This window comes from Acanthaster planci, unplaced genomic scaffold, assembly GCF_054643075.1.
Source record: "Acanthaster planci isolate LZ-2023a unplaced genomic scaffold, COTS_SCS Contig1, whole genome shotgun sequence".
NCBI lineage: Eukaryota > Metazoa > Echinodermata > Asteroidea > Valvatida > Acanthasteridae > Acanthaster > Acanthaster planci.
Window position 1 is genome coordinate 468,868 of NW_028257625.1, and position 27,115 is coordinate 495,982.

General features: G+C 41.9%; 3 protein-coding genes across 3 annotated transcripts; 1 reads left to right on the forward strand and 2 right to left on the reverse strand.

Annotated features, from left to right (window-relative positions):
- The first annotated feature begins 162 nt into the window (after nucleotides 1-162).
- LOC147795625 (SRR1-like protein) lies at nucleotides 163-7,190 on the forward strand. Its single transcript, XM_087131523.1, has 7 exons — nucleotides 163-366; nucleotides 1,540-1,580; nucleotides 2,069-2,523; nucleotides 2,709-2,807; nucleotides 3,948-4,099; nucleotides 4,341-4,383; nucleotides 4,641-7,190. Exons 1-7 carry the CDS (start codon nucleotides 170-172, stop codon nucleotides 4,836-4,838), a joined length of 1,185 nt encoding a protein of 394 aa, XP_086987649.1. The 5' UTR covers nucleotides 163-169; the 3' UTR covers nucleotides 4,839-7,190.
- Nucleotides 5,532-22,344, reverse strand: LOC147795626 (phosphorylase b kinase gamma catalytic chain, skeletal muscle/heart isoform-like). The gene is made up of 11 exons (XM_087131522.1): nucleotides 22,135-22,344; nucleotides 16,313-16,793; nucleotides 15,556-15,737; nucleotides 14,551-14,605; nucleotides 13,100-13,165; nucleotides 12,495-12,567; nucleotides 12,283-12,373; nucleotides 11,237-11,360; nucleotides 9,960-10,083; nucleotides 9,406-9,531; nucleotides 5,532-8,830 (listed from the first exon to the last, which is right to left on the reverse strand). Exons 2-11 carry the CDS (start codon nucleotides 16,417-16,419, stop codon nucleotides 8,528-8,530), a joined length of 1,251 nt encoding a protein of 416 aa, XP_086987648.1. The 5' UTR covers nucleotides 16,420-16,793; nucleotides 22,135-22,344; the 3' UTR covers nucleotides 5,532-8,527.
- Nucleotides 22,345-22,597: 253 nt separating this feature from the next.
- On the reverse strand, nucleotides 22,598-23,938 carry LOC147795627 (uncharacterized). The gene is made up of 2 exons (XM_087131547.1): nucleotides 23,446-23,938; nucleotides 22,598-22,611 (listed from the first exon to the last, which is right to left on the reverse strand). The coding sequence occupies exons 1-2, from the start codon at nucleotides 23,936-23,938 to the stop codon at nucleotides 22,598-22,600; spliced, it is 507 nt and encodes a 168-aa protein (XP_086987673.1).
- Nucleotides 23,939-27,115: the final 3,177 nt, after the last annotated feature.

The following is a 27,115-nucleotide window of genomic DNA, read 5'->3' on the forward strand; positions in this document are numbered from 1 at the left end:
ACAATTTAATGATTAATTACTATGATAGATTTTTTACCCTCCCCTTCCCCCAAAATTGTTAGACTTATGATTGTGTTCTCATATTTTACAATATCTTTTCGGACTCCCCTATGTGAAGATTTAGACTTGGCTTTCGAAGGTCAAGGATTATGCTGAAAAAAATAACAACATGACTGACTGCAGCGGTACCGGCAGCGATGCAGATGGCTTCACATTTGTTGCAAGAAAAAAGAGGGGCAGTCGGCCCAGATTTAGTGAGAAAAAGAGTGGAGGGAAAAGGAAGGGTAACCTCGAGGTAGTCCAGTCTACAAAAGAAAGCAGTAATATCGACAAAGTGGCCATTGAAAAGAAAATTTTTCTTGCGAGGTATAACCTGGTCGTGCCGGTTGTAATGTTTATGTTTACTATGTCAGTATGTGAATAACGTGCGTACACATGGTACAGGCGGTATGGGATGGTGCAACTCAACTGTGTCATGCCCAAAGACCTAATAAGCCTTATCGCAAATACTGCATGGATGATTTTGCACAATTGTAGAAAGGCATTGTGGGAAGGAAAAAGGGCAACGTTTGCTTCTTTTTCCTTCTCACGATGTCTTTCTACCATTGTGTAAAATCACCCATGCAGTATTTGCGATAAGGCTTATGCGTAGACCATGGCCTGCAGGAAGGATGCCTTATCCTTCCTCTACACATAGACCACCGGATCTTATTCAAAACTACAAGGTTTTTCGTGATCTGCGGGGCGCCCGACAAAAATCAAAACTAGGCCCTCCCTATGGACAAATTCATCCCTAGGCCCACAAAGGAAATTTACGCACAGTTGAAGAATTCCAGCCGTAAAATTCCATGAAGCCATTTTTATTTTTTTACTAAATCTGGCTCATACTAGATTCAGAACAATGCAGTTGCAACATTTGAATAGAAGAGATAGCAATAACAAAAATAATAATAAATCATTTTTTCGCCCATTGTCTGCCCATACTTTTCAAAATCATGATTATACGCACAAGACTGGTGGTCTGTGCGTTTATATGTCTGTGGTCATGTCCAAAGATCATATAGCACTACATAGTGGCGCAAGATGGAGAACTTCACTGTGAATGCGCATAAAACGTTATTGCATGGGCGCGATTTGGGTAGGAATACGCTATGTTAACACAGCAGGTGCAGGTCATAGTACTTTTGAGAATGAAGAGATACAACAATGACCTGCAGTTGTTTGGGAAAACGGACTACCCTGTGCCTGGCAACTTGGCTACAAAGTCAGAGTGTCTTGAGAATGACATTGTGGGTAGGAAGTCAACCGTGACTCTGTAGCCAGCTAATTTGGTGGATACTTGAGTGGCAGGGTATTCTGCAATTGTATCCTAATATCTTAGACATAATGAAAATCTGAATCACAGAGCAAGAAGAGCTGGTTATTGAGCAATGGCTGCTTGATTGACCAGCGTTTACCTCCATTGATATTAGCTAACATTTTCTCATAAAAATAAATGAATGAATGAATTTGAAGTAATTCCTAACTTTTGTTTTTCAGGGAGGAATTGCAGATAAGTGACTTCTATAGGAGTTTTCAAGGTACAGTAATTAGAATGATTTCAAAGATAAGAAACACGTTTGTTGGGCTTTGCTTTTGACTGGAGACAGCCTGTTTCTGTTTTTATAAAAAAAAAAGAAATAATATAAGGGATTTAACGAAGAATTCACCAGTGATTTTTATTTGTTTGCAAGATCATATACAATATCTGGGTCATTTAGTTTGAAAACTTTATCAGTATCACCTTAGATGCTTTTTTTCGTGAAGAAAAGTGAATTGAAATATTTTATCTGTCACTACTTGCTTTGGTTCTTTATGTACATTTTTTCATGTGCATTTGAAATTCTCAGTTTCTTTTTAGATAAATTATTCTTAATTATTTCCAGTAACGACACCAAGGATTCCTCTTAAGCACCCCAGGCAATGTAGCTCGCAAGCCTGAAGAAACCTGTAAAGAGGAGAGAGTGGAGCAGCAGTTACAGTTTTAGAGGTTAAGCTTTCTGACTCTTTAAATCTTTTTGCTTTGCAGAGTCACTCTTTGCTGCTTTGAATGAAAAGAGGTCATCTGCAGTTGAAAAAGACAGTGGAAATATTACGGAAGTAAATCAACAGAAGGCAAGCTATTCATCTTCAGAAGCAAAGGCCCCCAGAAACTACAATGAGAACTTACAGGGTACTCCAAATGGTGGAACAGATTTGCATTCAAAAACAGCAGAAGATGGACCGTGTGGGATCAGGACTGAACACAATGATGATCCCTGCAGTACTTGCCAAGACAGTTCAAAAATTGACAGCAAGAGCTCCGAAGATGACTTTGTGGGTAACCAGAGAGATGAAGTCACAGAGATCAAGGGTCCAGCCTGGGATGGGGTTGTCAGCGGGTCAGTGCACACTGTGGTGTGCTATGGACTTGGCAACTTCACAGATTGCGCCATTGCGAGGTACCAGCTGGCATTGCTGCTGCTCATTTGTGAAGGACTGAAGGTAAAGACTTCAGGAAACCAGTGTAAAAAGAGCATTTTTCACTTTTTGCATCTGGATACTCAAATGAGACTGAGGAGGGTTAAGGTAAATTAGAATTGTTGCTCTTGAAGTGGTTAAACCCAAAGAAAGAGATATCAAATGTACAGGTCTCTGTATTGTGTAATTGATTGATATTTTATCAACAGATCAAGTCCTCTGAGTGTCATGTGTATGATCCCAGATTTACGGCTGAAGAGATGCACATATTGTCAAGTCTTGGCTTGGACATCATACCACAGAATGAGGTAAGGATATTTGAAAACTATCGGCCTACGTACATTGACATTGGTAAGATGGAGCGATTACCTTTGTCTTTAGAGCACATTTTGTTGATCAAAGGGTACATGTCTTTTTCCAAGACAACAGGAGCTAGATGTGTGATCTTTGAGGAAAGAGCAGTGAGTTTGATTGGATTGGTAATTCTTAGGTTTGTTGCTGACCTGTGATATTCAGCGGTTAGTCAACTACCCTGCATAGAGTGTGGTATCAGTGCCTTCTTGGTAACTTGATCAAATCATTGCCGTGTGTCCACTGCAAATATGGTCGATATTCAGAAGTTGTTGCTCATTAAATGCACACAAGAAAGAGTGATAACATTGACAACGTCTGCCCATTGTGTGGATTGCTGTCCTCAGCCCAACATCACCATGCCTCTAGGCACTAAGAACTTGCTTGGGAAATTTATTTGCTTGACAGAATTCAGCTGGGAACCAGCCACTACCAGTTCATGTCACACCTTTTGGCTGGTCACATGTTTTTGCTGAGGAATTTTGTCCTTCGCTAAGCATGTTCCTGTGGTAAGCAACTCCAGGAAATTATACCTAGGTATAGTGTTCTAAAATGAACAGGCAATCAGGCTTCAGCTTTTCAAACATTGTGCTTCGGCTTTCAAGCTTTGCCCAAACATCTTGGTTCAACTTTCAAACGTCGCAGGTCAACTTTTCAAATACTGCAGTTCAACTTTCAAACACCACCTGTCAACTTTCCAAAGACAAGGTTCAACTTTCAAATGTCGCAATTCATCTTTTCAAATGCCATGTTCACCTTCTGAACGTTGCCGTTCAATTTTCAAACTGACATGCATAAATGCATAGAGCAATAAACCAGAATGCCAACTGGTAATTATGTAGGTCCTGTAGGTATACACTGAATATTAAACAACACCCCAGCAGTAACTTGAAGTACAGTGTGATGTTAGGAAGTGAAACCCCAGTGTTTATGAGTTGAACCACGACATTTGAAAGTTGAACTGCAACATTAGAAAATGTTTAAAAAGTTGAATTATGACGCTTGCCTGTCCATTTTAGACCACCATACCCAGGTGGTAGATTTGGGGAAACTAGAGTTTCAAAAAAATCCGTTCAATTTCTCAATCAATATCACAGGAGTGCAAGAGAGTAGCTAGTGAGCCAACGCTCTTCTACATGCCTCATTGCGGCAAACCACTTTACAACAACCTGCTGTGGGCTAACTGGAGTGTGGAAGGACTTGCAGGCATCACCATCATCGGCAACAGCTTCAAGAATATCCAAGAAAGGTAGGCTACACTAGGGTTTCTTCAGATTTCCTCTAGTCCTTCAAAATGTGACTTTTGATTGGTTCTTTGAAAGTAAGTTGTTGAATTTTTAGGGAGCATACTCCCCCTCCTCTGGTTTTCCAGCAAATCCAGAAATGTTTCAATATTTTTGACGATCAGTTCCTCAATTCAGAAAAACTAAACACCACCAATTTTAAATGTAGGATTCTTACTCATTCTTACTTTTTTGTTCAAATTTCAGATTACCAAGCAGAGTGTTGCAAGACTTTCGTTACTTACAGCAGGTATCCTTTCAGAAGGCTTGAGTTGGTGTAAAAGGTCTCCAGGTGTTTTGAGATGTAATTTAGGGCTAAAAATAATTCTTATAAATGAACTAGTTTTGTACGTGTGTAATAACCTTCAGCATATTGAAATTATATTTGTCCATTTACATTTTGGTGTATGCATCAACATGGGCCTTGTCACAGCACTTTTAGCTCTGGCTTTCTGTTTGAGAAAGTAAAATTTGGTTGTAGTCTGCCTTAACTCAAGCACTTTCCAGATTGCCCCACACGTGAGGGAGTTCTCCATTGAAAACAACTTTCGTTTTATGGACATTTTCAACGACACGTCCATCCACGTCTTTCCGCAAGAGAGGCTGCGGGAAGTCCCCTGTGCATTCTGGGATAGTCAAGACAAGCCGCTCTATGATCTAGATGCAGCGACTGAGATCATCCTTTGCAAGGATGAGCCACCTTGATCGGTTCACACACAGCCTTGGGAGAGGTGCCGTGACAGCACCCTCATGGTGATTCAAACTGGTTGTTACTCAGCAGCTGCTCATTGGAGTCCGGCAGGCTGCGCACTCGACGCTCCCTCACACACGACTAAAGACAGACGGAGCCATCACCCGCGTGCTGTGGTCACAACACTCGGGCAAAGACGCTATTAGTTCTTTTGTTTGTTCGCCTTGTCAAGTGAAAATCAATCATGGTAACTTTGCAGAGTAAGAATGCGATCAATTGTAGGTATGCTGACCCAGGGGAAAATCTTTGTTGGGAGAACGGTAAAGGGTGCACTCTGTCCCACGTATTGGAACACCGGTCACGCGTATTGCCATGTTTGGTAAACCAGCTACACTGATTGTGTAACATCAACATGTGCATACATCATGTACATACCAACAGTGGTGTGCCATAAGGGTCCAGCAGAGTTCAGTTACGACAAAGTGTCAACAATTATATCTCAGAGATGTTTCTGTTGACATCAAATGATCTTGTAACGAAGGAAAATGAAAAATACATATAAATATGAATTATATAAAATCCTCACACTGGTCACGTTTTGCATAACTTGGATAGTTATCTACAGAAACTGGTAGCAGAATTAAAGAGCAGATTTTTAAAGAAAATGACAGAAAGGTTGCAAATTTGACAAAATCAGTTCACTAACGCATAATTATATGTGACTTCTTTAAGCAGAGCACCCCCTTGAAATTTGTGTTTGAATGTAATGTAGTACCTACTAAAACATTGTGCAGCATTTCAAACAGCAAAAAATATTTATTTCTTTTAATGGACAACAGAACCATTGAAACTAACCTCCCATAAAAACAATCCTTAACTCCAGATTGCCAAAATGGACATCAACCTGGTTGAACAAGTCAAAAAACCGTAAAAAAACAAATCTCTCACACACGTTTGTTAAAGATCTTGAAAGTGATGCAGATTTCACAAAGACGTTTCAAAACTCTTAACACACCGGAAAATTGATAAATGCCCTCTTTGTACTTAGTACACCAATCAAGGACAGTTGAGGATGACATTTTATTAAGTCACTTCCAAACCGGAAATGCGCATATAACACAATGGACTTTCCAAAATGTCATATTCCCAAAAGGAACACCTTCATGTCAGAAAGCGTTGTTTCAATATTTGCTGCTCACATTACTGATACTTTTCAAACCATGAACACTTGCTCAAGCCCTCAGAAATGTATAGAATACATGTGTTTTGCTGTGAATTCTACAGACCCCCACCAAGAAATACAGCAGTCATTTTTCTTTAATATTTTCTTTAAATTAGCAATACCATGCACACATCACTTGCTTTGGTTTTTGCAGATGAAAACCAGTGGGTTTTTTTAATTACTTAACCTTAAGCCCAGTTCACACTGAAATACAGAGCAGTCTTTATCATGAAAGCAGAATCTAAGGGGAAGGGTTAATGTACATGTACACCACGGAAAATCTGTCCAAGTTGATCATCGTGAGAAACTACAGAATATATACGGGTATAGGATGTTAGAGTTGCTCCACATTTACACTTAAATAATCTGTGATTAAAATCTGTCCAAGTTGATCATGTGGAGATCCAGTATGGACTAATCCGGCGACCAGAGTAGGAAGTCATTTGTGTGGCCATCCTGTTCGCACGCAGGTGGTAGGCCCGCATTTCACTTCCTCTTGAACCAATAGGGTGCTGAAATTGCGCGTGGGTGTGATGACCCCGCAAGAAAGGCATCTCCTAAGATTTGTCTATACCTAACAGGATGTAAGATTTGCTCCACAATGCAAAAACCAGACTTTACAATGGATATCTCACAATCTAGTTTTCCCACAGCCTAGGGACTTGAAATTTCTATACATCTTGAACAGCACAGTTCACCGGCCATTCAAAAAAAGTAAACCCTTGCTCCTTTAAAAGTGCTGTGAGCTTTAACTGATTCAAAAAATGATTTATAGGCCTTACGAGCAGGGGTAAAAATACTCTACCTTGATTCTGGGGCCAAGGATGATCACCACAGTCTTCACAGCACAACTTTTCAAATTTGTAATCCCTTACATACCCGTAGGTCTTCCAGGATTTGTTTACTGTATAACTTTCAAACAATCCAATACCCTAATGAGAGGAAACCTGAGGCCTATGTTTTTAAGAGCCCTCGTAAGTATACATGAAATTACTGAAAGCCTACATTATATCATTTACTGGTAAATAATATACTCGCTCAGCCTGTTATAAATTAAGTCTTTATAAGTTACATATTTGATGAAACAAACCTCATAAATACTATGTGAATACATTTTATAAACCCAAACTTGCAAAGTAATATACCCATGAGTTGTGTACTATGCTTCTGAGTTCCCTGAATGGTGTTACTTAAATGATTGGACGTGGATATTACCCCCAACAGGTCCCTACGCTGTGCCAACCACAGAATGGTTCAAACCTTACCCATCTGACAATTCCCAAACGTCAGGTTTGGACCACAGATTTTGTTCCTATCGTATTGGTACATGTATGGTATTTCCCTTAACAGAAAGGTCACTGACTCAGTTGAAAGATCATTATGGGTTTTTTTCTTTTTAAGGAGAATAACCTCTTAAGCTAAGTTATAATCGCTTTGGGTTTGTTTTAGCTGCAAAACCTAAGTCAGTTTAATTTGGCTGAATATCAAAATGTTGTTACAGAAGCAAGCATCATCATGCCTCTGTGTGTGGGTATACATGTACCGTTGTGTCATTAATGTGTTAGTTCCCGGTACAAAAAATTGCACACCATTCAGTACATTTTCTCATGATAAATGTGTTGTCAGTCGTTCAACAAATCCGTCATACTCTGAGATTTTCATCTTCATCAGTATGGTTTACAAGGTAGTTTCAAATGGATATTTTTAGTCACAAATGTCCCCCAAAAGTGCATGACCAGAGGGGCTACAACGTTAACGACGTTTGAAGAGTCATAATAGACAATGGCCTCCATACTTGCCAGTCCATCATGTGCCCATGTACTGACAGTACAGACGTTTTCTATGCATTCTGGGGCACAGGGAAGGCCATCTTGTGTCGAGATACAGAAAAAGCTGATTAACATAGCGACTCGGTCCTCTGCCCGGCAAGGAAGGCACCATTACTTCTTCCAACAGATTTCTTCGTGCCCTCGGTGGGCCAAGGCACTTGCGCACAGCCAGGGCCAATAAGACACAGTATCATCAATCTGACGTAGCCTGGTTGGATTGCACGGCCACGGAAATCCCATCTACTTTCTCCCAAATGGACAGGCAAAAGTACCTTACCACTCATCGTCTTGCAGAAGAGCCCTACGTGTAGAACTCAAGAACACATTACCGAAGTTGTATTTTGTCTTGTTACTGTACGCTCACACAAGAAATGGAAATGCCAAACTGCAGTCTCAGACTGAAATTGTTAGATACGAGAGCATAATTCTAACACACCAATCCTATGAGAATCAGGAGAGTTGATGGACAATATGTGACACATTCATAAAAATCCTGGTACATTTTTGGCGCAGCAGACCAGCCAGCAGATGCATTAACATTTAAAGGTGCCAGCAGCAAACATTCCACAGAGCTGAAATTACTCGATAGTCTTGCACTGAAAAGCTTGGCATCTGTTAGTTATTTTGATAAACTCCCTAAGTTCAGCCGTCATCATCCCAGTCCAAACGTGATGCCAATCCCGACGAATGAGGTGGAGGGGCTCATGTGAGGCGAGTCCTTGTTGTCCATCATGCTCTTCAGCTCTGTCTTGGGCGTGTGCTCGAAGAGCGCCGCCCGGTTCTGGACCTCACCCTTCTTGACCCAGTGGCCGTACATGCCGAAGGCGCAGCCATCGATGACCTTGCGGATAGCCTTCACCTTGTAGGGGTTCTGGCGAGCCCGGCGGATGGGGATGGCGCGCTGGGTGCTGTAGCGGGACAGAGTGCAGATGACGGAGACAGCTAAGACGGCGGCCTGTGAGGGTGGAAGAGACAGGAAACTAGATCAATATTGTCCCATAATTGTGGCCATTGTAACTTTATCCTAGACACAACATTTAAACTTTTTACATTATGAGTCTATGACCAAGTCCAAATGAAAAGCGTCAAAAATCTCGCGATTTAAAAAGTAAATTAGTCATTAAACAATTTAAAAGGAAGAGAAATTCTCAACAGGGCAAGAAGTCTTGTTCATCTCTTAAATCTTGCTAAATCGTGGCTGGAAATACTCCTAGATGTGAGAAGCTATTATGTTGATCATAATGTACAATTGTGTGTGTTATTGCAGTTGATTTTGTATACAGTTTGTTCATCAACAATCTACCGGTCGGTACAACTGAATATTCAGTTATTCAATCAAATTGAAGGTCAAATAGTGAATTATTCGAAATGACTCAGCCTTACTAAAGAAAATGTCATATCTATGTCTGTCGTCTGGTGCAGTCTTAAAAGCTTGGCATTCCTTGGATTGTGTGATTGAAACCTCCACTGAAGTCTTCAGACCAACTGGTTTTTTTCTTAAAGCATAAAGTGTAGAAAGATATTCCTTACCCTAAACTTCTTCCGAGGAGTGAAAACCATTTTGGACGGCGAGTCTGAAATTTGGAAAAACTGATTTTGAAGCGCCTCTTTTGCCGTTAGCCTCTCTGATGGCTGTACGACAAGAAGTCTTCTTATCTAGAAATAAAACATGATACATATGAATCATTGGCACACATCTAGCTCTAAATCTGACTCCATCTTGGAACAATTGAGGGAGCCGTATGGCATTCACGGAAGTTGTACCAGTGTGCTTGAGACCCAAAACAGAAGCCATTTTGGTTCCTAAGTCCGCATTTGTCATGTCACCTCAAAGCACTGTCATTTACAGCCATTTTTCAACAAATCAACATAGTATGCCCAACAACCTAAAATTTTCAACTTCACATTGTGTCTCGTACCACATGCCATGTCTTGCGTTAACATGACCTTATGTTGCAACTCTCTCAGTAAAGCTCTCATCCAAGGAGTGTGTCGCGAGAGACAGATTTTTATAATTTTGGAGCCAAGATTTGCTGCGGGGATGGGTGGGGGAGAGGTTCAGGTTGGAGGGCTAGGAATCTCACCAGGTCCTTGGCTGCCTCACTGACATCCTCCCACTCTGGGCTGCCAAAGGAGTACCGTCCCTCCATGATGGTCCGCAGCATGATCACCTGACGCCGATGCCAGAAGGGCGGGCAACCAACAAGCCTAGGAATGCGCAACACAGAAACAGCTACATGTAATTCCTGCATGCTAAGCTACCTTCCAGCAAGATATGAAGTCCCCATATTCAGGTTTGTACTCTTAGACCGAACTTTGTTGTTTTTTAACTTCTCTCCTAATGGTATTTTGGTATCTGGAGCAGCGATTATGAGCAAAGTCACAAGTCCCATGCCACTCTGACATGCATCGACAGAATACTGACCGTGGAATACCTTTGACCGAGTTCAAAATTTGATTCAGTGCCGGATCCAGTGAGGGAGTTGTCATGCCCCCTCTCCCCGGAAAAGTCTATTTTAGGAGAGGGATTTCACATTAGCGCCGTCTGCGCATATCCACATCGAAACCGAGGCTCTCTGTGTTGAACTTCACCCCGCGCGCCCGTGGAGTCCACACAGTTTAAACAGTATCCCGTTCATGTGACACCACGTCAGTTTAAACCACACCCACTGCACAAGATACACGACCATCACAGGTACGTTAGTTCACGGTAAATAGTCGTTATTTTTTCTTTGGATTTTACCTGTCGAGTCATCCTGAAAGACTCTTCCACAAAAATTTGTAGCCTGGAAAGTCTGAATTTAACATACCTTTATGTATTTTGTATCTCGACTCCTTACTTTCAATCGTCTGATTGTATTAAGAATTGAAACTGACACATACAGCCTCGTTTTCAAATGTGGAAGTGCGCAGATCAACGCTAAAAGCGTCGTATTGGTATCCCTCTATTAACCCTAACCCCCCAAGGGTGTATGTAAAATGTATTGAAATTGGAAGATTTGGGAGTGTTAGGGTTAAGGAATTGAAAAAGCCCACACTTGAAAACATAAACTAGCAATGTCCTGAAGGGACATGATTCTGTTATGGATTAATAAAAAATTGACAAACATATTCAAGTTTGCCCCCTCCACCTTGCTCCGACCCAAAATGTGGATACGACCCTCATCTGAATGACCTGTTACTTAACTTTAAACTCAATGACTTGCGTGACCTCTGATGTCATCATTGTTATACTGTATTTCTTTATAAGCTTGCTATGTACAAACCACAGCCACTTCTGTCCATTATACTCATTTTATTCCCGGATATAAATACACCAAACAAAAATGCACTGAGACAGCCCACGACCAGCGGTACTCACAAAGTGTACATGATGACCCCACAGGCCCACAGGTCAATCTCCTTCCCGTAACCTTTGACACCGTCCAAGTTCATACTGCATTTCAGGGCCTCTGGGGCCATGTACCCAGGGGTGCCACACAGTTCTGATGTGCAAAAAAAAAAAGGATCACGGACAAACTTTGTGAAGTACAGCAATTCCTGGAGTTTTGATAAGCTTCTGATAACGATGGGTACAAAAACCAACCAAAGCATCAGTTATGGTCTGTTTGTTTCACTCCTGTTTGTTTCACACGGATCTGGGTCACAATCAGTGATCTGTCGTTGGTTCACTGACACCAGATATCGCCTTATGGATGAAGCAAACAAACATTAAGATCACTGGTTGACTCGATCCAGATCCGTGTAAAACAAACAGGTCATATGACAGATTTCCAGATGTGTCTTTTGAAAGACATTCACCATGGATATCGATTTTATCAATGCCACTTTCTTTGTTGTTTTTAGAAAACCTGGCATTTTTTGTAAAAACTATGAATCCCCAAATACATGTACCAACATCTAAGTAGAAATCCAAGGGCACTTTCTTTGTACCCAAAGGTTGGGGCCTCAACTCAAACTGAGGCAGATCTAGCATTCAGGAAATGGGCTGATGGGGATTTAAGGAGGATGTAAGACATGACCCCCCGGCAATATTGAAAGAAAATGTGGTGCTTTCTCCTACACTCTATGGCAACACAAAAATGAAATCAGGAACTACAGCCGTCAGTTATTTCAGTCCCTCCATTATTCATGACCCTGTTTTACTGGCACCTGCTGGGTGTGTGGGGGAATAGGACATGGGGGTTACAACCCACTATTACACATCTTTCTAATTTGTTACTGTCTTATGGTGGCTACTGAGGACAATCAGTCGTAATACTGCATCATGACTTCATGGGAAATGCAGGAATGGGGGTTAGCGAGGGTCAGCAAGTACGGAGGTGGCAGCAGTGCAAGGGTGAAAATTCTGCAAGGGAGGCTTCGGATGTTTAGTTTCTGAACACTGATTTTTGTTTCTATTCTCACCTGTTAGTTGCTTTCCGTCTTGTACGATAGCCGCCATGCCAAAGTCCGATATCTTCACTGTCAGATTTTCTTTGAGCAAAATATTCTCCGGCTGTTGGGAAAAAAAACTCACATTTTTAATGATCCGTTTTAAGCTTAATTAGTGGAGGTAATGCATATGCAGAGAATTCATGGCTGTTGAATGTTTCAAACTAGTTGAAAGGAAAGTTTACCTTGATGTCCCTGTGGACGATGTCCTGGCTGTGGATGTACTGTATTGCATCTAGAATCTGCCTCATGATATTCCTGGAAAAACGACAAGTTAAACCAAAGATCTGATTTCAGTGTAGGGTGCCACGGTGCAATTTCCCTGCAAAGCGCTCTGTGCCAAACTGCCGTACTAAGTTGCTTCCCTGAGCTCGGTTAAATCAAACACGACCAGAAGTTGTTTGAAGACAATCTTCGGTGAAAAAGACATTTTTTTAAAAATTTCATTTTCAATTGGCAACTCGTGTGAGACATTGCTGTGTTTTCAGAGAGGTTGTTTCGACATGTGTGATGGTATCGGGAATACTTGTTTTTTAAACTATAACAAGGAATAGCCAAGTTTGGTCCTGTATGTGGGTATTCAATACAGCCACAAAATTGGACCCCACTTCAGAGTCCATCAAGGTATGAAACTTTTGCACTGACCACTCAATAACCAGATGTTCTGATGACCTGAGGGTTACATAACAGGCCTTTTCTCTTTTGAGACCATAACCTACATTGGCCAAGAGATTATGCACAATGTTTGAAGTACAAGGGTTTTGGAGAAAGAAGAATAAATGCTTCTCACCTAGTTTTCTTTTCCGAAAGTGTGACGACCTTGGTGAGATAGTCAAATAGCTCACCCTCGGGACACCTGACCAAAAAAAAAGGACAAAGATGGACCGAAATTCTCAAAAAAAAAAAAAAAAGATTTTCAAGCGAAGAATGGGTCTGTCCATTCGTTGTCTACAAACCAACTACAGTCCCACTCGTGAGTTTACAGGTCTGATTGTTTCACATGGTTGTGGATCATGATCAGTGATCCCAGGGCTGGTTCGTACAATCAGATGGGTTCTGGTGCTGCTGAACCAATGACAGATCACTGATCGCAATCTGGATCCACACAAAACAAACAGGCCAAAGAAAGCTTGTATGTCCAAACTCTGCTGCCCCCAATGCAAATTACCACAATGAAAAGAGAAAGCCTCTTACAGAGCACCTCTAAGGAAAACATGTTTTCTCTGATTTTTTTTTTTTTGGGTCATGCCAAGATGTGAATTCTGGATGCAGATTGCGTCATTCGGAGAAAACAGAGAAAAACAAGGGGAACCCTCATGCTGTGTTCGTTGTGGATAAACCCCTATGCATGCAAACAATGGCTACACGCATTATTCGGCATGCACAATGGTTTATCCACTACGAACACAGGGCGAGGGTTCCCGTCGTTTTCTCTGTTTTCTCCAAATGACGCAATGTACAGAATTCAATTCATTCAAGATTCACGTCTTGGCACGAACAAAAAAAACCCCATTTAGCTTGTTATAGTTGAGCTCTGAAGACAAATGACACTGCGTTCAATTTGGATGCTTCCAATTTATTTGAACGGATAAAATCAGAGAAGACATATTTTCCTTAGAGGTGCTCTTTAACGCAACAAAATGAGCAACATCGGGACCCTTGAATGAAGAATGACTGTTTGGCTTCACAGAAGTATATTCAGCTCAGTGCAGCACAGTAGTGCAACAGAATTAGAGCTGTGGGAAGTAACATTACGTTCTAGTTTATATTATGGACTTGTGCCAAGTATGATGAGCAAGAAATCTGCACACTCCATCAAAATGAGGAACAGGAGGAGACAATAGAAATGAGTATTATAGGGTCTGGTGTTCCTGACCTGCTCCACCAAAATGAGGAACACATTGGAATGACAGGAATGAGTACAGGTGCCGCCATTTCCCAACCACTATATCATAATCAGCAATAGAGTGAAGAAAAGTGTTGGTCCATTATCAGCCTGAATGAACAATGCCATTTCCCAACCACTATATCATAATCAGCAATAGAGTGAAGAAAAGTGTTGGTCCATTATCAGCCTGAATGAACAATGCTCAAATCTAGAGAGCAACTTATCCAATCCATTGAAATGCATGCAGTTACTGCAAGATAAAATCACATTTTAATTACCAAGCATATCCATGATTACACTCAGTCAAAGATTCCGGCACAGTAAGGAAATCCTTGTATGGAAAGCATACTTACAGTTCAAAGACCATGAAGAAATATGTTGGGGTCTGAATGAAATCAAACAGCTCAACTGGAAAGAAACCAAAAAAAAATCCCACATGAAAATTACAGTCTCTAGGGTTCCTTACACATCCACTGCACAAATGATATGGTGTTCAATTTTCCACCTTTTGAGCTATACATTTGCTGCACGATCAGCATGACTTCATCAAAACAGACATCACGTGCACACTGCTTACAGTGTCTATCTTAATCACCATTAGCATCATTTCCTAATGCAGACCTCATTTCCTTTTTTTTCTGCAACTGGGACCTGAACATCCTGATTGCCCGGGAAACGGCCTGTCACATTTTCATAACCACAAAAATCAACACAGTGTGCAAAGTGACTCATGTCAGCTACCACGCCATGATGTAGCAGGACTGTTATAGGATGAGATTGGAAGAAAGTGCAATATCCACAAAATATTCACCAGATTTTGATGGCCCCATAGGGTCCATGGTATGAGTTTGCCTAAATACTCTTTTCTTGTGTATCCAGTTTTACACGGGTAAACCACCTTCATGGTAAACTACAGCACTGCATGTACTGTGACTTTCAACTGAATGAGCACAACAAAGGTAGTGTTTCTACATCATGTGCTTATCTGGGAAGGAGCACTTAAAATGCCTTCTCTTGACATTTACAGTATCTTTTGAACATGGGCAGGGACATTCAAAGATCGTCTCTTAAGAATTAGGAAAAGATGTGTCTTGTTCCTTTTTTAGGGGGATGGTTGCAAGGAGTGGGTCTGACACCCAGTACAACATTATCAACATCCACCTCCAAGTACACGTAAGATGATGATATCCACTTTGTTGCCATGTAAGCTTTCATAGGGAGCACCGAATCAGGTATCTATCGCCTGCTCCCATTTAAAACAACACATGTATATAAACTATTACATCATCAGTGCATGGGCCTATTGATGACATCTGCCTGTCACTGGCCAAAGTCTGCCAGCAGAAGGCACCCCTTACTGATGTTCTTGTGCTTGGGCGGGCCCGACAGCTGACGAAGGATGGCCACCTCGTTGTTGTACTCCTCCTGGATGGCCTGGGTCCGGTCCGTGTTCTTCTCCGACGTGATGTCGATGATCTTGACGGCAAAGAACTGGGAGGTGTCACGCATGATACACTTGCGGACGGTACTGCTGATGCCCCTGCCAGAGAAACATTGGCGGACAAGCTCATTGAATATGATCAAGGCACTATTTCAGGTGGCAGAAAATTCATGCTTATGCTTAGCATAAATTTCTGCCAACCGCAAACATTATTTCACGGTGGTGCTTGGCGTGGTTGTTCCTGTCACAGCAGTACAACACCTACATGTATTCCTTCCACAGCAGCCCCATTGCCCGCTGAATGCTTTGAAGGAAAAGGTTGATGGTTGATCAAGCGTTATACACCGTCTGTACATCCCTCCCCTCGTTGTGTACATTTTGTAAGCTTGAAAAAAAAAAGAACCTGTAACCCGTTTCTGCCATTCACACATTTTCTTTTTTTCCTCGAACAAACTTATGTGCTTCTCAGTGCTTATACACGTTTAACTCACCTCCTGGGCTTAGGTTGAGACAGGCATTGGCATTTGAAGGCACCCGTCCAAATTTGCCCAAAAATTGTAACCACTGTGTGCACACTTTCGACTTGGTAAAAGTTTGCAATGAAATCCCTTATATTTCAGGCCAGATGCAGAAGCAAAGGTTTTATAAAAAGAAAAACAAGACTCTTTGCTTACTTTCCAAGCATTTGCTTGGTGATGTACTTGCTGGAGAAGACATCACCGTACTGTTTGCCCAGAAGGATGTCGGTATCCGTCTCATCCATGCCGATGGTCGGTGCCATCAATGCCAAGCTCTCAAAATCTGAACTCCCTGACTGTGGTAAAGATGTCCCGGTATGGCCACCTAGCCTTCCAAGAAATTACTGGTTCAAGATATTCCTCCCAGAGTCTTGAGATTGGAGAGTTACCGGGGAGGGCGGTCTCCATGGCAACAATCTGTCATAGCAACAGGGCCTCACATTGGGGTGACATCTCCCACACGGAGATCAGTTCTTTTAATCAATCCTAACAAGTTTTATGGTACTGCATGTGCTGCTGTCAAATCACGGCTAATAGCAAAGAGGTACCAGTACTACAGTTGGTAGCAAAGTCTCCCTTGGAGTGCAAGTCTTGGTCTTGTTGAGGGCCCACAGAGTCAGTCACGATGTAGTAACAGCTGTGAAAAAGATAAAAATGATCCAGATGAAACATCAGCACATTTCTTTTGGATGCTGCATGAATCATCCCACTAAATGGTGAGCATATTTAGGGGATGCTTTGAGACTGCGCCCTAAATCAAAGGTTCAATATTGGCATAACTACGGTGTAAGTATGCAGAGACTGTGATCAATGCCTCATACACCAAACAATGATACCTTTACCTGTAGTCTTGTCCATCACTAGTCCCTGCAAGTCCATTACATTACAAACACACCACATGACATGCAGTTGCAAATCAAACTATATGTACATGCTATTCAGCTGAACAGTGGCACAGGGCAACCACTTCCCGTCACTGTTCAGCCAGTTACTTGTGACTGATCTTACAGTGGGTCTTGTGATGATGACTAGTGGAGGGACTTGCGACGGGCTCCACTACAACACTGCCTAGCTACCCCAACTCTCTTGAATCCTCCAAAAAGTAGAAGGCAGGAATATTTTTGCAGAGTTCCGGAAGATGGAACCCAGTGAAGATAAGTCAATGTGTGACCTGTCAGCTTGGAAATTTGAAGTACAAAGACAGTCCACAACGGCACATTTCAGACAATAGTTTTAAATTTGTCCAAGTACAATGTACATGTACTTGTAACGTCAAAATATGTTCAATCAACTAGTTTCGCTTATTCCCCTAAAGTGGAAGGTGTTAATTATTTTGCTTACTTCATAACGTTGGATCTTTAATATCAAGTATTTAGTGAGGTTTGAAGAACGAGGTTAAAAGCAAGGAAAGACAAGCTGACACTGTTGGAAAAAAGAGTATTTCAGTGACAACTTAAGAAAGGGTCCAAACAATGGTACTGTTGTATTATCGGCATTTTTGTACGTGTAATTAGGTAGGTTTTCTTTAACGTTCACGCCAGGTACAGGTCTCAGCCTTAGCACTACACCGGCATACAAATTCTAGAAAAAAACTGCTGCATGCTGGTAAAAATGCATTCTTTGCCCACCAGGCCAATTAAAGAAGCATGTCGCTGGTTCTGTTTGAAACCATCATTGGTTTTATTTGTAAAAATGAATACAACAAAGATTACAGGGTTTTTTTTTCATGCGTTGTCTATGATCTGTAATGGTTTTAAATCCTCTGCTTTGAAGCCTGACTCCACTAAAGGTAAAAAAACAAAAGAGTTGAAAAAAGCCAGTTCAAGTTGATTTTGCTAAGTAATGGCCATTGGGCCAGTGAAACAAATAAGCTACCGTAACTTTCCCAGCAGGCTAAATTAATTTTTAAAAAAAGCTTAAGGTCAAGGCCTGAAAGTAGGTTTTTTTCTTTCACTGAGCCCTCATTTTGAATACTCATCATATCACGCTGAGTGTCGTTTTATGTGTAATGCCAGGACTCATAGAAAATCAGCGCATGGAAATGAATGGGCCAGCCTGTTAGCTGAGAGATAAAAACAGAATAAACAAAAAAAAAATGCATTTAGAGAAAAATGAGGTCAAGTCAAAGTGTGCGTGTACATGTAGGCTTTTCTACCCTTTGGACTGTTTATTAAGCAAATGACCACCAGCACCCAACTAAGTACTCTGACCAACTAAGTACTCTGCAAGAGTATTCACTTTTAAAGCTGTTGAATTCCCATACAGCAAACTGAAACAGAGACAACATCTAAGTTTTGAAAGCCGTGAGAGGCTAACCCAGTCAACTCCCTTCCCTAATGGGGAATACTGGGCTGAAATGCAAATGTTTACACCAGATACATGTATTGGCACATAAAATAAACACTTGACTTACCAGAAGCAAATATACGATATGCCTGGTCACTCAAGACACTTTCCTAAGATGGTCAAAGAACATCAAACCACCCTCCACAAAGACAACACACAATCCACATCATCCCCCTGGAGGGTCTGCGATTTCTCTGAACACAAAAAGACCAGGCCATAGCACACATGCTACTAACACCACCCAGCCTAAACCTACTATTACATAACAGGATTCCCAAAATTAGCATATAACTGGCAGATAAGCTGCCGGTGCCTTGCCTATGAGCCAATGCAGCTCTGCCATTGGTCCACTTCTGACAGACCTGGGACACACCCCTTGAGGTAATACATAAGTGGTTGTTTTTGCAATTACACAACACCAAGGCTTGTGCACATGGTCAGACACGTGTTGCATAGAAGACTTCAATAAGTCTTGGTGGTTGTTTATCCTGGATTTGAGGGACACATACCCCAGCAACTTTCAAATATAAATCAAAAATGCTGGTACAAAAATACAACACAATTCCATTTGGTTTTTAAGTTTAAGCAAAATGGTGGAGAAAACTGTTCCTGTGGAAAATCATGTGAGAAGAAAACAAATTAAAGAAACATCAGTATAAATTGGACACAGTTTAGGACAATTTGAATATTAAAAATGATGCACTTTCTTTTCAGTCTTTTCAATAACTTCGCCTTCTTGACATTTTACTACTGCTGCGATATTTTCAAAATCAGTTTTCTAGAGGAAGAAATTCTGGCAAATCTCGCAGCAGTCCAGCTTTGTCCCATGAGAGAAAGGCACTGAGACATTCTGAGGCTTCTCAACAGGCCCTCGAGGATGATGCCTTGAATCACACAATTTCATCTCTAGATGAAAACTGTGGAGTGGTGGAAATGTTTAGAACTGTGTTTAATTGCTATGCACCTTTTTTAGGCCGGGCAACTATCCACACTGAGGAAACGAGGCTACCTCTGTCCCCATGCCTAAAATTGAAAACTTGGTCCCATGGTCAATGTCACCTCTCTTAGAAAATCATTTTCAGATTTGGACATTTGATGTCTCACTATGAAGTGGAAAGGCAAATCTCACATGTATGGACAAAAAATACCTACATGTGTGTTATTTATGTTGGTTACACATTCCAAGACTGGCATTCCTTTGTATTTTAGTTGCACTTTTTGAGACATACTTTATAGCACATACTTGTACACCATACATGATGCTGCTTGAATGGTACACTTCAGCGGCCATACCAAGTCAAAGTCATGCATAATTGTGATCCTCAGGCATGTGGATTACAATCACACCATGCGACCTCCTGTGGCTACCAATACAGTTTGGATCTCTGAATCTTTGAATTTGTGCTTAATATCAATATCAGGGAAGATGGGAATTTGAGTATATTTATAGCCGGCTGATTTTCACAATTGCTCGTTGGTATATATATTGATTAGCCATTTTTTATAATATTGGTTTTTATGTTTTTCAGTTTCTCGTGTTTTAATTCATTGTTATTGATCTTTGTTTTTCTACATGTGTTTTTTATGGGGGAAGGTTCGTTTCTATTCTGTGAGGCATATCAATAGTTTCTTGTTGCTCTTTTTAATGCACTTTTGTAGTTAATTTTTCAAGTCTTGCTCTTGTGATTTTTATCGGTGGTTTTTAAGTTTTTCTGCTGTTCTGTGATACATGCCCATAGTATATATTTCACATTTCATGTTCTTAATTTTTTGGTTTTTTTTGTAATTGCAATACTGGTTGATTGTAAAGCACCTGGGAGCACTGATTTTAAATGGATTAGGCACTTTATAAATCGACATTATTATTATCATTAGTATCTCCCAACTCCTCCATTGCAATTGGGACTGTCCCAGCTGGGACTGTCCAAACATGGAGGAAGGAAAAGAGCGGGACTGTCCCAATAGTTCATGTACCGTAGTTGAGGTCATTACAGTAATTGGGAAATATTAATACTGAAGGAGGAAGTCCATGCAACCATAATTCAATGAACATTAGAAAAAAAGAATAAGTCTTACTCCAAACTGGTAAACAAACAAATGGTCAAACAAAGAGAAACAAAAAAAGCTTAAACAACATGAGTGTGGTGGGCAAATCGGTCAATCTACCAGAGGCGGGTAATTTAGAAAAGAAAGGTGATTGGCTGATGGTATCACAAACAAAATGACAGCACAATCAACCAGCAGTGCAGCAAGATCAAGCAATCAACCAATTGCGCAGATTCACCATTTGTGCATAACGAAAAGAGAGCAAAAAACCAGTTTACACCACAGTCACACAAACACCTGGCTCAATGTTGTTTTTTCAACATGTTTTTTACATGTTCTCTCAAATACTTTTGTACCTAAACATTACTAACTTACACTGTAACAGTCAATGAGGCCCTTCGATATTCGATACGATATGTTTTTTACATGTTCTCTCAAATACTTTTGTACCTAAACATTACTAACTTGCACCTTAACAGTCAATGAGGCCCTACGATATTCGTTGAAATTTACATGCAATCTTTCTTTTTACAGGCAAGCAACTTGGCCTTCAACAAAAAACAACGAAATTCCAATCTCTACAAGACGTTGTGCATTGTTTTTCAATTTTCAATGGCAGGGGTGTGAAGTGAAAAACAAGGACATCAGCTGATCACAGGAAATGTTGCATGCCTGTTTTTAGGACACCGGTACTTGTTGGTGCGGTGAGCAAGCCGTAACTACATGTATAAGATGTTCAGAAAAACAGGACTTCTTACACAACTTGATCACCAGACACAACCCATACAGTCCGTCTCTTGGTTTCTAGCGCCACTAGTGTTTCCATGATAAAAGTGGGGCTAGGTTTCTTACAAGTGCATGGTCTTTTGTGGTTAAAATTACTGTGGTTTACTAGTTTGAAATTCTCGCCATTTTGGCAAATGAAGAGCAAGAAGTGTGTGTTCGCTAGTAATATAATAATAATGTTGTAGGCCTAAAGAGGTTTCCTAAGACATGTAAGACTAGGATTGCCACATTAACCCTAACCGCCAAGCATATTGTTTGGCTTACACTACACAGTACTACAAAATACTACGTAATAATCTGAGCCTGAAGGACCTAGCACTACAGATTACTACTTCTGGCTAGGTTACTTCCATTGTTACTCGTACAGAGAACAATAAAGCCATGCATTCATAGTGTCACAGCACTGTATGGTACATTGTCTTATCTACTGCACTTTATGGCTTCAGAGAACAATAAGGTTATGTCCTCTTACAAGTGACAGCACTGATTACTACATTTTACTACTAGTCATGACAAGTAGTAGGGTTAGGGTTAAAAACAAACACTGTTGGAAAGCTCCTGCTTCATATCTCTTCTGTTATCACTGTTGCTTATTTGGCATGTCCAGCTTACATGTCCGGCTTTACAAAACATAGGGCCTACATGTACGATGTAAACATTATGATGTAAACAAAACATGTCCTGCTCAACATGTCCAACGCAACTAACGTCAGGTCCCAGCTGACATTTAACTAAAGCTTCTCGTCTTGAACATTGTCGAAGCTAGTAACAAATGCACAAAAACATACACGTTCACTTACGCGAATCTCTGAATTGTCGTCTTCAACGCTGCCGTACCGATTCTAGCTAAATCTTAAGCTTGGGTCGATCAATTTCCTGATTTCGTGGACTTCTCAGATAACCGGCAACAACATACGAGTTCATGACTTAACTGCGGACATGATGGACTTTACCGTCTGACTACTATGCTCACCTCTAGAGTTCCATGCGAAATTGATACGGAGTATATAGTACATGATGTAGTATGTTTGGGGGAAGTAGTGCACCCTCAACGACCAAGAGGGGGCAGGTTGGACATGGTCCGTCTCAACTTGGCGCCCTCTCCATCCACATCAGAGTTTACTGTCCCAATTCAAAGAAATTCTCCGCCAGGGGGAGGCGCTTAAAAAGTTCCCCTGCAATTTTTTTCAGAAAGATGAGTCTGTGTGGGTCAAGAAATTGTGAAATTGTGTAAATATGGCCAAGAATTAAGTCTCTGTAGATTTAGGGGTACCCATCTGGGGGAAAAGCAGACAAAAATTGGATTGAAAATTTGTCAGAAGAGCCTAAAAAAGTGACGAGGGGTGTCATTTGAAAAATGGCTGCTGAGAAAACTTGGGAGCGTTCACTTTTTGGGGGGGTGAGTTTTTTGGGGCGAATAGTTAAGAAAAATTCATTGGGTAACCTACTAAAAATTTGAAAAGCAAATGAAATCTGAAGGACCAAACAACACATTGTTTTTTGTTTAAGAGGCCTCAGGGACTTCAATTGCCTGCCATGGGCCTCCAAACTTTGTTGATTTTACACTGTTTCCAATGGAGCTTGAATTAAGGTGGAAAGCTTGCGGTAGCACCATGCAAGGATACGATCTCTTTGAGAGTCTATATGGTTCTGAAAAGAACCGTGAGGAACTCAACGTTTCGGACAGTATGCTCTCTCCGTCGTCAGGAGACAGAAGAGATGACGACATGGAGTGGGGCTTATAAGCTGACTGGGAGTACTGGAGTGAGACGGATCCTACTGTGTAGTCAGGTGGAACGAGTATGCAGCTGGTGGATCCACCTGGGTACTGATGCATGTCAGTTGGTGATGGGCTGTGGCGGGGGAAGGTTGCCTGGTATAGGAGACCCATTTCTCTAATTCGTCTTGGGTACCATTGTTCGATGCTAGCGATGAGTTGGGCTTCTTCCCAGTGATGGTGTGGTCTTCGGCGTGGGAATGCTTAATGATGACTGACTTCTCATAGTCTCCCTTCCTGCCATGGGCTTTGTGCTCTTTGATCCTGGTAGGGAGGCCCCTACCAGTCTCTCCAATGTACACTTTGCCACACTGGCAGGGGATCTTGTATATACCTGATCGGCGGTGTGGATCTTGCCAGTCCTTACGGGAAGCCAGCATCCCGTGGATCTTGAGGGGAGCTGTGTGGAACACCTTGATGTTGTGCTTGCTCAGGATACGCTGGATGTAGTAGGAGGTATGTCCTAGGTAGGGAAAAGTGACAGAACTAGGGGCTTTATCTAGTTGGCTTTGGGTATAGGGGACCCCACGGCCGGAAAGGGGATTTGATCTTGGGTCTTGATCAGTCTTGATCTGCTTGGGCTGGTATCCGTTGCGTTGGAGTGCCGTGGAGATGTGGTGGATTTCCTTGTGTAGGTGCTTTTGGTCGCCGATGTTGTAGGCTCGGCGGATGAGGGCTCTGTTGACCGGGTGGTGGAAGGAGGCGCTGTTGAGGTATCGGTCGGTGTGGGTGGGCTTGCGATAAACCCTCTGGGCAAGACTTCCATCCTCCCTTCTGGACACCTCAACGTCAAGAAACAAAATGCTGCCATTCCTCTCTTGTTCCATGGTGAATTGGATGCTGCTGTGAAGCCCGTTGAGGTGGTCCAAGAAGAGTTGAAGGTTTTCTTGCCCGTGCTCCCAGATGACGAATGTGTCGTCCACAGGCGGAGCCAGATCTTGGGGCGGCACGTGGTCTGCGGTGGCAATGACGGTCTGCTCGAACTCTTCCATGAATATGTCAGCCAGAACCGGGGATATAGGGGATCCCATGGAGGTTCCAGCTGTTTGTTCATAGAATTTATCCCGCGACTGGAAGCTGGCAGAATCGACGCAGGTGGGGAGGAGGTCTTGAAGCTGGTTGGGGGTTAGGTCGGTGCGGTCCTTGAGGCTGGTGTCGGCCTGGAGTCGGTCACTCGCTACAGTGCTTGCGTCGGATGAACGGAGGTTAAGAGTGACACGACATCAAAGCTGACCATGATGTCGCCTGGCTTCAGCCGGAGGTCTTGGATGATGGACAAGAATTCATCTGAGTTCTTGATATGATGCTGGGAGTTGCCAACTAGAGGGCGAAGGATCTTGGCCAGGTGTCTTGCAGTGTTGTTGGTGGGCCCTCCTCTAGAAGCGACGATGGGGCGTAGTGGGGTTTCCTTCTTGTGTATCTTGGGCTGGCCGAAGAATCTTGGGCACCTGGAGTTGGATGGACGTAACTGTCGGTACAGCTGTTCTGTGATGTTCCCAGAGCGGTGGAGGGAGAGAAGTTTCTGTTGCAGCTTCCTCTCGATGGCTGCCGTGGGGTCTATCCGAAGTTCACGGTAGCTGCCGGAATTGAGTATATCCATGATCTTTTGATCATACTCAACCCGGTCCATGACCACCGTGGCGTTGCCCTTGTCAGCAAGGAGGATGTGGATGGATTTGTCTTGGCAGAGGGACTTGATGGCTGAACGGTCTTCTCTGTTGGTTTTTGGCTTGTGGTTCTTATGTTTCCGGAGGGCTTGGCTGATGTCGACGAGGATCTCATCGGCGGTGGTCTTGTCTAGGCGGCGGAGAGTGGGCTCAGTGGCTTGAATGATCTCTTCCTTGGGCAGGGACCGGGGAATGAGCTTAAAGTTCAGGCCTAGGGCAAGAACTTTCTCCTCGCTAGAGGACAAGGAGCGCTTACTCATGTTGACCACGGTGTGCTTGGTGAGGGACTCCCTGGACTGAAGATGCCGACATGGAGTGGGCATCTCTTCAGTCTCGTGACGACGGACAGAGCATACTGTCCGAAACGTTAAGTTCCTCACGGTTCTTTTCAGAACCAGACAGACTCACAAAGAGATCGTATCCTTGCATGGTGCTACCGCTAGCTTTCCACCTTAGTTGTCTGTCACCATGAATAGCTTGAATTCCCATCGGAGCTTGAATTAGTTTAGTGCACCCTTTAAGGGTTGCAGACCACTAAATAAGCTGTCATAAACAACAGTGATAAATCTGGAAAATACTCACAAGTTTCACAGGTCACGGTGTTCAAGACACATATCACTCACAAGTTTCACAGGTGTTCAAGACACAAATCAAATTAAAGCTCACTTCCTCGTCTTTTATTTTTCTTTCAATTTTTAGTGGCTTAACACATGACTTTTGAAGATATTGCTCTCCAGAGAAAATCACCCCTCAAAACAGTCATGGGACCATCGCCGTTTTGAAATTGATGCCTACACTCCATTGCAAAACAGAGTGATTTGGAGGGCCCGTTTGGTCCAATACTTTCAAAAATACAAGCTGACAGTCCTGCCCCTAGATTCCATCCTCCTTCTTAATAAACCACCTAGTCCATGTGCCACAAAATGCTCTAAGAGCAGAGAATTTGAATTTTGGACCTACAGTATTTACTGGCCTTCAACCTTAAAGTTTGGCACGTTTTAGCTTTCTTTGTACCGACGATTCTGACGGAAATTTTCACATTAATACTGGTAGACTTTTTCTAATTTTCTTTTTTTTTTCGGTAATTGAAATCATGTTGTATGCATTGTTAAAATCATATTCAACGAGAGTGGGTGATTACTACTTCCTTCAACTCAGTCGGTCGTGAGTGCAGTTGTTACTGGTCGATTCTCATGATATTTTGATAAACTTCTAAAAGCCACATGTGAAGGGTTAGAGATGAGAATTGTAGCTTGTTTGATATACTTTATGGGTTTTTATCAGTATATTTTCAGTTAATCTTAATCGATATTTTGATTGGCTTCAACCGTTCGATTATTTAATTGTTCCTAAAAACCTAGGGGATCTTGATAAAGTAAAAAAAAACGAACAAATTGTATTTAATTTTTTATTTTTGTTGTTGTTTTGTTTTGTTTTGTTCTGTGAGACTTACTTAAGTATTTGTGAGCGACTTTTTTTGAAAAAAAAACGCAAACTTTTTCCAGCTTCATAAACAAAACAAAATGACTACCTTTCTGTTCATATATTGATTGAGGAAGTTGTACAAAAGGCATCCTTAATACGGATTCTTTGTCAGCCCGTTCCAAGTTTACCCCCACCGAATACACAGTGACGATCAATCTGTATTGCCTGCAAACTTGACATTTTAGTCATAAATTGGATATATCCTAATTTAAAATAAAGATAATTTGGGGGATTAAAAGTCACGTTTGCACCCCAATGGCGTAAATTTGTGCCTCGGAAATCAGGAAGGGTGGGAGATGGGGAAAGCTGACTTGGCCGGCCATGGAAATTTGGAAAGGGCGGGTCCTGACACCATATTTTGGGGCGATGTACATATACATTTAAATACATTCATGCATAATGTAACATAAAAACGGCACATTTATGTTTTTATGGTTGTCCCTTTTGAGTGCTATTACATTTTAGTCATTGCTAAGTCCAAGAAATTCTTTACAATCCGCCTTAATGTTTTTTCTCACCACGGGGAGATCAATATCGCATCCCAAGTCAAAAGGAGGGGGTTATACCTCCCATCCCCGGAATACACCCATGGGCTTTTTACACACTTTTGGATGGATATTGGAAGATAAATGAAAGAGATCAAGAAAGTCTTTCTCTCATTATTTAAGAAATAATTGTGTGTTTGGAGGGGTCCTCTGTTTAAGGGGGGGGGGGTCGTGACCCTTTCCCCCCCGACACTACCCCCAATCCCACCCCCTGATCCGCCCTTACTTCGCAATAAGGAATTCCTGTGCCAAGTTCTTAGACGACAGAGAGGGGATATTTCACGTATTAAGGACACGGAACCCGACT

Coding starts and splice junctions, on each gene's coding strand:
- LOC147795625 (XM_087131523.1), top strand. CDS start 170: ATGACTGACTGCAGCGGTACCGGCAGCGATGCAGATGGCTTCACATTT. Junction 1,581..2,068: donor CTTCTATAGGAGTTTTCAAG/GTACAGTAATTA, acceptor TTTGCTTTGCAG/AGTCACTCTTTGCTGCTTTG. Junction 4,100..4,340: donor TTCAAGAATATCCAAGAAAG/GTAGGCTACACT, acceptor TTCAAATTTCAG/ATTACCAAGCAGAGTGTTGC.
- LOC147795626 (XM_087131522.1), bottom strand. CDS start 16,419: ATGGCACCGACCATCGGCATGGATGAGACGGATACCGACATCCTTCTG. Junction 12,374..12,494: donor TCGTCCACAGGGACATCAAG/GTAAACTTTCCT, acceptor TTTTCCCAACAG/CCGGAGAATATTTTGCTCAA. Junction 9,532..9,959: donor GTGAGGCAGCCAAGGACCTG/GTGAGATTCCTA, acceptor TTTTATTTCTAG/ATAAGAAGACTTCTTGTCGT.
- LOC147795627 (XM_087131547.1), bottom strand. CDS start 23,938: ATGGAACAAGAGAGGAATGGCAGCATTTTGTTTCTTGACGTTGAGGTG.